This window comes from Propithecus coquereli, unplaced genomic scaffold, assembly GCF_000956105.1.
Source record: "Propithecus coquereli isolate 6110/MARCELLA unplaced genomic scaffold, Pcoq_1.0 Scaffold52, whole genome shotgun sequence".
NCBI lineage: Eukaryota > Metazoa > Chordata > Mammalia > Primates > Indriidae > Propithecus > Propithecus coquereli.
This window is the reverse complement of record NW_012151063.1, coordinates 5,094,041-5,106,368: the sequence shown is the minus strand read 5'-3', so window position 1 is coordinate 5,106,368 and position 12,328 is coordinate 5,094,041. Positions and strand designations below refer to the sequence as shown.

The window sequence follows — 12,328 nt, the reverse complement described above, 5'->3', positions numbered from 1 at the left end:
AATCACGTGCTCCGCAGAAGTCTATGGACTGAAAATATTCTATTATCATAAGTTAAAAATAAGAACAAAAGTCAGGCTTGGTTCAGTTCCCGGCCTGCGTTCCTATTAACCACGAGCGGAAGGGAAAGGAGCCTGGCGCAGACGGTCCTATTCAGACGCAGCGTGTTCCCTGAAATACTGCTCCCGTGCTGAAAGGGCAGGCATTGTGCATCCTTCCCTTCAAATCCCTTTCAAGAAAAATTCAGGCCTTTCTCATGTGAGATGCTGAATAGGGTGGAAAGAAAAGAAGAGGTGAGGGGGGGCGGTGGGCAGGTATGAGAATTCCACCATGAAAAGCCCCTCATGGCGAACAATGGTCTAAAGGGGATAGACAAGAGGCAGAGGCTGTCCATCCTTCCCTGCCCTGTCCACCTGCAGGGGGACAGATGGTCTTTCTGCGACTCCCCAGCACCAAGATGGAACCTCCATTTTTCAAATACAATCTCGCCCTTAACTTCTTCACTCTGGGCTGGCTTTCATTTTTATTGTTTTCATTTGCCAACAAAACTCAACATGTGATTTAAGAACATAGAAGATGGAACTGCTGCTGTCTTAAGATCAGTATTTGATAACTGAAATTGGTCATAAAAAGGAGAGTTTTAATTAACAAAATAAGACTCCAACTCTCATAAATTCTTTTCTTACATAAAAGCAAATTTTTTTTTTTTTCTTTTAAGGAGTGGAACAAAGTCTATTCTGCAAACTTCTTTTTCTTCAAATGTGGAGACAGACTCATTTTTTAAAAAACATCCTACACCTAACATGCTCCTTCCTAGGAGACAATAAATCACAGGTCTATGGAAAGCCACCGTTTAACAGGGCTGCAGAAATATGGCCTGTCAAAGACAGACTCATTTCTGCCATGAAAAATTGAAAGTGACCATATTGAGCTAAACTTTTAAGTGGTGTGTAAGCTATCAAAATACTTGGAATTGTTTTAAACCACTAGTGGGATTCGCAGTTAACCGTGGCAATAACTTGGAGAGCAGCACGTTTCTGTTGATACTGTTGGTACGAACATGTTTTTATCAGGTCCTGATTTGGGAGAGACAGGCCAATCCACTTTCAACATGACACAAAGCATTGCTGTTTTCTACGGAAACAGTCTAATGGGCCTTTTCCTGCAAACTAACTGAAGTTTTCAGAGCAAGTGTGCATAGATAGCCAATGTGACAAAATGGGATGAGCTCTCTCCTAGTGTCCTCATGTCTCTTGGTAAAGAAAAGGTGCTCATTTGGGATTGTTCTTAAGTTGGAAAATGAGATGAGTCTCCTAGGGTTCCTGACTGACGGTGACAATAGCGATATTAACAATTCGTTTCCAAGGGGCCCTCGTTTCAGAATTTCAGGTCGAAAGTTACACAGCGTGGGGACAACTTTCACATACTCCAAAAAGAGAATGTCCTGAAAACCTTCCTGGGAATATGGTGACCTCATTCCTCCATGAATGTGCTGTGCTCTCGCTCACCGCTCGGTCTCTGAACATCCCAATCTCTCACCTGGAATGTCCTCCTGCTGCCCCTTGCCTGGCCAACTCTGGGAAGGCGTAGAAGACCACAGGAGAGGGAAAAGGTTTGGGGGATGCAGAAGAGAAGGTCTCGGGCACTGACGTAGAGGCTAATGTGAGGCAGGGTGTTGGTGAGTGAGCTGTCTGTACGATATTCAAAACAAAGCGATTTCAACGTAGAAAGTAATCACTAAGGACACATTTTTGGAAGAAGGCACACCTATCTGTAATACACTAAAGGGAATCCTCAGTATCTGGAAAGTTTATATTTTCACAATTCAGAAAAATATGTTTATATTTGTAAACATGAAACCCTCCGCCATAGTTGAATAGAAAGGCGGGTCCGTTATAAGCGGTTGCACTTAGAAAGCTGGGACTGCTCACGTCACCTTTTATTCTGTAAAACAAATGCAAACAAGACAGAGCTCACTCCCGTCTTCACCTGCACGACTCCACCGAATGGATCTTCTGTCGTGACTTAGCCGCAAGTCAGTAAAAGTGACTGGGAGAAGTTAATTCAGTCCCTTCCTTGTCTTCATTTAAAAAAAAGCCATGTTGAGCATAAAGTATTAATTTCTTCTCCTAACTTAAAAAAAAAACCAAATTTATTTTATTTTAACTACGGAACAGAAGATCTAACTATTTTACCTCTAAAATTTGATTCTCAGGGATGCCGGCACTCCGTTTCCTTCCCTCCCAGCGGAATGGTCTGTGGCTAGAATTCAGATGTTTTCTAAAAAGTTTAACCAGCTACCGCCTGTTGTGATTCTTTTTTACCAAAAATAGGGAGGCCATAGTCTTATCATGACTGTATTGTATCTGCTTGCAAAGATGAGAACCACAGAAAGGTTTTGCATTTTAATGAATTCATACATTTGGGTATTAGACTCTTCTTTTATAAAGCCCCCGTTACCTGCCTTTTATAACACACAAAAAGGCTGCCCTCCATTTATTCCCAGAATCAGCTTATTTGGAGACACATGGGAGAGTGATTTTTCTCAATCTGCCTGAGGTGATGGATGCTGAGAGTTCTTTTGGTAAGTCATGTCACTGCATGCAAATGAACCACTCAAGTGTGAAGGAAAAATCCACTGCCGCAGAGAAATCTTGTGTAGGCACACCGTGGGGCTGAATTCGAGAACTGTTCTCACCACAGCGTTAAGATGCCGCAAAAATCTCTGCTGTGCACCCATGGACCCCTCTCTCTCTACTTAAGTAGAAACCCTGGATCTAAGGGCTTCTGATCTTCCTCCAAACTTTGGCCACGAAAGGCTCCCGCTAGACACAACGCTTGAAGAACGGGAGTCTGCCAGACGGAAATTCTCTCCTTCAGACAAAACATGCAGAAAGTCACGAAGGCACTTTAAGTGCTCATCAAACAGCGTGGGTCCAACCCTCCGAATGAGTTTCTTCTCCTGAGAAACGTAAATTTCGTATTGCTCTGGCAGGAAACGGAGGAAGCTGACTTCCACCAATCTTCGCAGGAAAGGGGTAAGGCTGTTTTTTAAAGGGTAGATAGCTGCGTCTCAAATTTATAGATGGACAGAGACATGTGGATATTATCTAGATGCTGTTATTGAAATGTTTGGATGGAACTCCTCAACACTGAGACTTCGTTCTACTGACGCCACAAGTTCACCCACGTGACATCTGGGTCTGTCTTAGAGGGAGGCTCTTTCCTTCTTCAGTGAGCATGCAGAAGAAACACAGATTCACCTCCGTCGGCCTCGGACAGGCACGGAGAGGAGGTGGAAGCGGGAAGCTGTCCCTTCAGGGATTTTCCTCTTTGCCTCTGAACTTTTCCCTTACCTTGCCTTTCCCCAGCTGGGTGGACAACCATTCCCAGGTGCTACAAAGATGACGAGCAGTGATGATTTTAACATTACGGGCCAGGAGAAAAAAAATGTAATAAAGGAAATGGCCTGAACACTCTGTTTGAACTACTTGAGGAAGTATTAAGTTTTATTCCAAAGTTGAGAACTGGGGCCAATGAGGAGATAACGTAGGGAGTGAGATTTTTGGCTTTATATAAGAAAAGACTTTCTGTGAGTTACGGCCACCAGGTTTTCTACGGCTAGAGTGGAAAAAAGAATAGTTTAACTAGAGTAGATATTAAAAGTCCCCTCAGCCCTCAGATTTTATGGCCTTGGATGGATATGAAATGTGGAAGAGGAAGGTATTGAGTTTATGGACATCTTACTACTACCTTAATACAGTGGGTGGGACAAAAATGGCACATATTCATGAGTTCTCTGTGTTGCACTTTACGTGCCTGGATGTTTTTTATCCTAATATCAACGCTGTAAAATCAGTGCTATTATTGAACCGGTTTTACAGACAAAGAAATGAAGGCCCAGGAAGATTCAATACTTAGCCTGCAGTGGAGCCAAGGATATGAACCCAGGTAGTGCGGCTCTAGAATCTCCGCTCTTATCCAGAGCATCTGCTAGTCTCAGAGCGTGGTCCAGAGACCCTCGGAAATTCCTGCGACCCATTCAGGAGGTCTGGGAGGCCAAAATTACTCCCACGACAACAGGAAGGCATTCGTTGTCTTTCTCACTATCACTCTGCCAGCAGCCTACAGTGGACTTTGCCAGCGGCCATCCTGGGTGGATGATGATGTCATCACTGTATCAGCCAATGAAATAGTGCACTTGGGGCACTCTCATGGTTTAAAAAAAATCTGCTTTCATTGATATTATGATAAGCATCGATGGATATAACCTGCATAAACAAAAGATTGTTGGAGTCCTAATTCATTGACGGATGCAAAGGGGTCTTGAGACCACAAAGCTTGAGGACGGTTAGACTGTCAACACTATGCTTCTCATGTGTGCATGTGCCTAGGAACATGTTGGGGAGCAGAGCTGAAAACAGTAAGGACACAAGGTGGAAGACAACGGGAAGTGAGGAAACCTAACTCTAGGCTTGCTTTGGTGGAGCTGTCGTATTGCCTTTGGTTTCCCCTTTCTTCCTCCTTCCGACGGCAGCTGAATTTAAACAAGATTTGCAGCTGCCTGCGTGACATCTGCCTGGCCTGCCACCAATCTAATGAAAACAATTAATCGGCGTGCTTCCCTTAAAACTCTTCAGATTGGTAATAACACTTATGAGGGAACCATTGGCAATGTCATAGGAAGTTGTATTTAACGTAAGAGAAAGACATTTCACTTGGAACTTGCTCAATCGAGACGTGCTGGGGCATGGGGCCCTGAGCTGGGGAATTAGACGCCATTCTCGCTGTTGCAGCTGAGAGCTGCTGGCGAGGCCAAAGGCAGATGTGTGGAATCCCAATGTGGGAGGCCCAAGGGGCAGTCGCCCAGCCGCGCAGTGGCAAGCCAAGGGTGGATGCAGATGGACTGAGAATAACAGCACCAGCAGAACCTTCAAAGAGGAAGTCTCAGTTAAACACCATACATCCCCATTCTTGGTCACTGAAAATGTGCAGGGCCTCTGAGCTTATTTCCCTCTGGGATAACAGGATTGACGGTGGGGTGGGGGGCGGTTTATGTTGGCCAACCCACCCATAAGCCCCCTACCGAGCCCGGCCAGAGGTAGCACGCCATTATGCAGACCACCAAAGCACCCTGAGACCTAGACGACACCGGCTGCCCTCCGATCGGAGTACCTGTCCTCAGGCAGCGGTGATCCAGCAAGTCTGGCCACCGTGGGGAAGATGTCCATGTTGCTAGTTGGCGCGTCAATATCTTGACCAGCCTGTATCACGCCGGGCCATCGGAGGATGCCTGGAACCCGAATACCTCCTTCCCAATTGTTGGATTTTCCTCCTAAAATGTCAAAAGAGAGGCAGAGGGAAATTTCAGTCTCTTTGATGCTCCCTTGAACATACACTTCTGCGCTCCCCATGGGGCAGTCCATTTGGAAGAAACTGATCACATGGATTCGATGAGCATTTTGTGAGCAACTATATTGTAATAGGAACAAAGTAAAAAGTAATGTATAGGATACGGTCACCACCATGTATGACATGGTCAGCATCGTAGGGTGGACAGGAGCAATGACTTTGTAAGAAGAGTCTCTAATCTTAAAGCAACACAGACTCAAATCAATGCTTCTGGGGTCAGGGAACTGAAATTCCATTTTGACTTTTTACCAGCTGTGGTAGGAAAAATAAGGGTGTCCCCCAGTGTCAGTGTCCACGTCCCCGGAACCTGGGGATAAGGGCGTGCTGCCTTATATGGCACAAGGGAGTTTGAACATGTGATTTCGAGATGCGGAGAGCACCCTGCACTGTCCGAGTGGGTCCAACGGGATCACAGGGTCCTCATGAGGGGAAAAGGGAGTTGGAGAAGCAGGGCTGTAATCACAGAGAGAGACCAGAGGATGCCACGCTGCTGACTTTGAAGACAGAGAAGGGCGCCCAAGCCAAGGAATGCAGGCAGCTTCTGGAAGCTGGTAAAAGGCATTTCTAGGGCCTCCAGAAAGAAATGCAATACTACCAACACCTTGAGGACTCATTTTTTGATTTCTGACCTTAAGACGAGAAATTCCTGTTGTTTCGAACCACCCACTTTGTGGCCAACTATAACAGCAGCCATAGGAAAGGAACGTACCAGCCCTGTGCCCTGGGGCAAACGGCCTTGCCGTCCTCACAATGTGTGAGTATCCCACAGAATTATTATCCCAGCTGCCCAGCCTAGTGACTGCAAGACAGGAAGGGCACAAAAATGGCCATGGTCATCATTGCTACTATTTTATTATCAGGACAGCTCTTACCAGCCTAATGGAGGAAACAGGCTTTGTGCGTATGAGGCGATTAAAAGATAATAAACACAACAGTGAGAGGGTGCGGGGAGGCTGGAAGCAGGACGTCAGAGTGGATCAGTGTCAGCAGATCATGTCAGAAGATGGTCACTGAAGGAAACCAAAATACTTCACCCCAAAATCCACTTGTTGGACATAGTTTGAGATGGCTGTTCAGAGGGTCTGCAGACAGAAGGAGCCCTGCGAAGCTGTCTTTCGTAGGCGAGATCAGCATGTGCAGAGGGAATGTGCATCAATTTCTCCGAGGGCCTCCCTTTTCCAGATGAGCTGAGAGTCTGACACCTTTAGGATCTAGAGGAAGCATCATTCACCATCTCTTCCCCCTGAGGGCTGCTCCCTGGGAGGCGTCATCTATACAGCAAGACCACCTGTGCCAGGCAGGCCTCCCCTTCTCCCCTCCCGTAACCTGTTTTGCCAGGATCCAAGCCCTGTTATTTCTGTAACCTCAAGATGGTACAAAAGCACCAACCATCTGGCCTTTTCTTTGAGTTCTACTTTGTAAGGCTCTCACGCACATTAATAAATTTGTATGCCTTTTCTCCTGTTAATCTGCCTTTTGTCACTTGATTTTCAGAGAACCTTCAGAGGGTGAAGGGGACATTTCTCCTTGGCCCCTACACCACCGACACCTCTGCCGAGGGATGGAGAGGGATGGAAACAGGGCTTGGCAGTTTGGGGCTCACAGAGGCCAGGGCTGGAGTCCCTCAAGCCGTGCTGGCAGCCCACACATGGATGAATAAGCACGGCTTCCCTCGGCATAAACGACTCGGTAACACACCAGGCACGGAGCTGAGCACTACTGCAGGAACAGCCTCAGGAAGTTGGGCTGCAACAAAGGGAGCAGGTGCCCGTTCAGCTACTCCAAGATACAGCCTGTTCTAAACAAGCTGGTGCGAGAGCATTAAATAGAGAGTTAAATAGAAACAGAGCGGGCTGACAAAGAACGTTAATTCCTAGCAAGGGTATCATATGTGATTCACCCTGGACATAAATGCCATTGAAACTTAGGATGCAAATTGCTGGAGACAGAGGTTTCAGGGCTCCTGCAGCAAAGCTGCATCTCCCAAAGCTGGTTTCTGCCAGCTGAGCACTGTAGACTGACGTCCTCACATCAGCACTCGGATGTCCCATGCGCACAGACGCTGACTGAGGGGAGATGCCTGCAGAAGTTCACATCACAGTTTACAGTTTCTGCGGTGGCCTCCTAAGAAGGTTAAAAGTCTTCCCATCCTTTATTTTTTCAACATCATCTTAATGTAATACTCTGACAGCTACTGTGATTCCTGCTTCTCAGAGATCACCTACAAAAATGGGAAGTTTAACTACTTCGCTGTAGTTCATTCAAGCGTCCAGAGCAGAGCTTTGGAAGGAACCTCCATGTGTGAATTGTATCTGCTTGTCCTCTTCGATCAAAGTCATAGACCTTTCACTTTAAATTTAGCAACGAAATAAGTGCTTGCTACATAACAACAACAACAAAAGGGCTAGTTTCAGGAATGGTTTTGATGGCATCTATGTATCGCCCCCATGGTTAAAATAAAACAAAATAAACAAACAGAAATGTAGACCAAACCATTAAAATAAGGAAAAAGTACCCTCTAAAAGTTTATATTCTAGATGCAACATGGCATTGTGAATTGGATCCTGGAACAGAAAAAAGGACATTAATGGGAAAACTAGTAAAATCTGAGTAAAGTCAGTTAATGATGTCCCAAGGTTACTTTTGATGAACACACTATGGTTGTGTAGGATAACACTGGAAATCAATGTTAGTAACTGAGTTAAGGGTTTACAGGAACTCTCTCTACCATGTTTGTAAATCTCTGTAAATCTAAACTGATTCTCATATATATGTGCATTTTATATATATGTATAATTTCCCCAGTTCACTAAGTGAGTCTGCATTCTCCAAGTCAAAGTGGAGACAACAAGAATCACCTCAGAGGGTTGTACAAATATCTTGGTAATAATAATAATGGGTGACTTTAATTGATCACTTATTATGTGACATGGATTGGAATAGGTATCTTATCTCATGAAATCCTTACTATTAAATCCTACTATTTCCCTGCATTTTACAGGTGCACAATCTGAGACTGAGAGAAGCTGTTACATGCTGAAGGTACTCACTTAGCAAGTGGTAGTCACAGACACAAATCCCGGTTTGTCCCACTGACTCCAAAGCCTGTGAATTTAAACAATTCTCCAACGCTACCTTAGCTCGGCAGCAAAACACGGGCGCCAAGCTGTCTGCGTACTGCCAGAACAGGACCACAGGTACACCACACTTAGAAACTCAGAAAGACACACCCAAATTGTAGAATTTGGAGGGACTGTGACTACCCCTGCAAGAGTTAATATGTGCGTCATCTTTGAGGCATCAGGCAATGCCCTAGGATGGCTGGTGGCGGCTCACCCGGTGAGGTAAAGAGTGCACCTGGCTGCAGAGCCATGTGAGAGAGGGGGAGAGAAGCACAGCTGCTAAAAGCAGAGAGTGCCCGGAAGTCCACAGGTGCACCTCAGCTCTGTGTATATCATGCTTCATATGCCGGGGATCTGTTCCCCTCGGAGGACTTTGCTAATACTCCAGACCTCCAGCTGATGGGAGGTAAGTGTTATGAGAGTGTGGCTTGATGTATAACTACTTTGAAAATAAAACAAAACTCTTGGAGAGACCCTAGAAATATCATACCCTGATAGAGATTCCAGATCCCCAAACAAGCCTCAAGCCACAAATGGCCACTTGGTAGCAACCCTTCTGCCTGGGGGCAAAGAAGTGGCTTTCCTCTGCTCTGGTAAGATGTAGAGAGCGCCCCCAATGCAGGCTTGGGATTGTGGGGGCAGCTGTGCCTCCAGCCTCCAGATCCGGTCACTTACTGACCAGCTGGCGTGGCAGCACCCGGGACGGTTTCATCCACAGCTAGTATTCTGATGACAAAATGTTATACTGCAGATGTGCTCAGTTGGAAGATCTGAACCCACGATGTGTAACACCGTAAGACTCTCATCTTGTAGTTCTTAATCTATGTTCAGAAACTAAACAAGTGTATCAGTAAACATAATCTTGTGCACTTTTCTAAAGTTGTAAAAGGAGTGTTTTTACAATAGCCACAGGAAAAAAAAATTTAAAAAACTTGTAACAGACGATAAACACATCCCAGCACACACAGCCTAAGGAAAAACACGCTTGATGAAGCATGGTCACATGTTTCCAGGCATGTGTTGATAAGCAAATACCACTGCTTGTCAGATGGTGTAGCTGAGTCTTGTTCCTCCTGCCATGTTCGTGGAAGAGGAGATGCTCAAAATGTGTCTGTCAGGCTTAAAAAGCACAGAACACGGTTCTCCCGGGCACCATTGTCATTACCGCTGCGTGGAGTTCACAGGGACTCAGGGAGTGATCGCTGGCTGCCTCACTGGTTCAGCAGACACTTATTAAGCAGAGAGTTCCTATGGTGAGGAATGATGATGGAGTTTAACGTGTCCCGGAAACCATTCCAGCTCATCACTTATATTAACTCCTTTGAGCCTTTGATTAACTCCATCACTCCGCAAGGCAGGCATCCCGTTTCACAGTTAAGAAAACTTTGGCCAAGTTTACACAGCATGTAATTGATGGTGCCAGGTAGAGTTCCAGAACCTGTCCTACTAAACTTAGCTAGCTTTACCGACATTCAGATCCCAGAAGGGGATACAAAGATAAATGAGTGGGGACTGTGCTCTCCAGAAATCCCCACTCTCCAAGGATAGCTGCGACATACCCACTGATAACTCTCGTCGCTGCCGACAGAATCCCAGAGGACACAATGATATAGGAACAGAGGTGTCGCCCTACAGAAACTCAAAGTCTCGAGGGATAGCCCAGGTTTACTCAGAGACAGCCCTGACTGAGTGCCAAAGAAAACCACAAGATGTGTCTTTTACCTGGGAAAAACTGCCTTATGTCAATAGGTTTTGAGTTAGGTTGCAAAGGAGAAATAAGCTTAAGAAAGTTGTGGCGGGTCGGTGGAAAAAAGAAAAACAGGTTAAGGAATCTGATTATTTTTTTATGAAAATTTATGAGCAGAGAAAAAGTCATGGTCTAAGTTTAAAATTTGGTTGAGTGACTGTCAAATTCACACTTTTCACGTCTTGATGGCAGGTTGCGGCGGCGTTCCCGGTCACAGAAGGATGACGGCCGAGTTAGCGGACCTCCCCAGGCAGGCGCAGAGAGGATGCTTCCAGAATCTACTCCTCGACTCCTGTCAGGAACAGCTGCTTCCAAACCAGGCTTCTATTTCTGTTCTTCCAGACGCTACCGCACAGCATGTCAAATCACTTTTAATGGCAAGAGCATATGCTAGTCATTCTTAGGCTTGATCTGAACAGAGTTTTATGAAATAGTCTATTTTTCCTTTTTCTCCTCTTGAGTATCTCCTCGGCCGGTCTGACCCTGAGTCCCCGAATTGATGCGAACCACACTGAAGCATGTGATGAGTATAATTCACACTAAATGTTTTCTTGCCCAAGATGTTACATTTTACACTCTCCTTGACTTATTCATGCCAGGGACAAACACCCACAAGTTGTGGATGGGAGATACAATAATATTTGTCCAGGTTCTATCAACCTATTACCCACCTATTATTAGGGAAAAAAATATGGAACAAAGACCTGCTGATGTCAGTTCTCAAACGAGGGGTAAAGAATTCAAAGACACCCTTAAAATTAATAGACACAGTTGGGACACTTAAGGGTGACTACTTAATCAATACATGTAACCACTAAGTCACCTAAGTCAGAGGTTGGCAAACTTTTTCTCTAAAGAGGCAGAGAGTAAATATTTTAGGCTTTCTGGGTGGGCTTTCTCAACAACTCAACTCTGCTATTGTAGCCAAGAAACAACCAGGAACAAGAAATTCACAAATGAGCGTGGCTGCATGCCAATAAAACTTTATTTACAAAATCAGTTGTCTGTTCTTGTTCGGCCTACACGATATAGTTTGGCCACCTCTGTTCTAATTTATTAAATTTTGATTTTGGGGGTGGGGCAAGGACACCAATTCTGTCCTTACTCCATAACATTAAATCCTTCATACTGGGGTGAGATACCACGGTGACATCGACTGAAAATTTATTTATTTTTACTTAATTGGACTCCTTAATATCTTCTGCAAGAATGAAAAACTAAAGAAAACACATATCTCAGCCTGGAATGTAAAGCTAACTGTACCCTGGCAGTGGTCCACCTTTCTGACATCACTTCTTGGTTGAGCCGAGTTTCACGTAAATGTCTCCATAAACAGCCCATCCTTTCCCGTGCGTGGTCTGGAAAGTCCCATCACTCCTGACATTTGCTCTGACAGGACTTGCCCCCACACATAAATCATTTCTGTAAATGCCTGGATGTCTGGATAGCATGCCCTTCCTTCCGATTTCATTAAGCCTTCTACGACAACCACTGCAGGTAGTATTTCCCTACTCTCAATTTCCACGGTATTTTTCCAGTTTCAGTTTATGGGATGTATGACAACCAATTCTACGCATGTCTCATTGTAGGACAAACGGTATTTCAGAACAGACTCTATCTAATTTACCGCTAAAGTCCACTAAGTCAACTAAAGTCCACAGTGTAACGCCTTCCAAATAGACGGTGCTCAATATATTTTTGAATAAATAAAATAATGAATTAATCAATGAAGACTATTGCTGTAGACAGCCCTACAGATGATTGTGATTACAAATTCCTATTTCCTGTGCGTTCTGGTCTCTCAACTTTGCTAGGATGTTTCATTGCCCTAATACATTCCATTCCAAAGGTTTTCTCCACTGGAGTCGTATTCAACAGCTTGTCCCTTGACTCTCAGAAGAGAAACTCACCTTTTGTGTCACCCAGGAAAATGGGCTCATAAACAAGAGTTACCCCAACTCCCTGCCCTTGCAGAGCCCAATCTACCCACCACGGCCACATTAGTCTGACTTTCCCACCGCCCTGCCACCCTAGAATCTCAGCCTCCCT

General features: G+C 45.1%; 1 protein-coding gene across 2 annotated transcripts in view; it reads right to left on the bottom strand.

The window, feature by feature from the left end:
• The window catches only part of STS (steroid sulfatase (microsomal), isozyme S), a 181,025-nt gene that overhangs the window by 13,577 nt on the left and 155,120 nt on the right, over nucleotides 1-12,328 (bottom strand). For both annotated transcript variants that reach the window (XM_012656840.1, XM_012656841.1), the window contains exon 9: nucleotides 5,174-5,333. In XM_012656840.1, coding sequence (XP_012512294.1) covers nucleotides 5,174-5,333 — 160 coding nt within the window. The remainder of the gene's footprint in view (nucleotides 1-5,173; nucleotides 5,334-12,328) is intronic.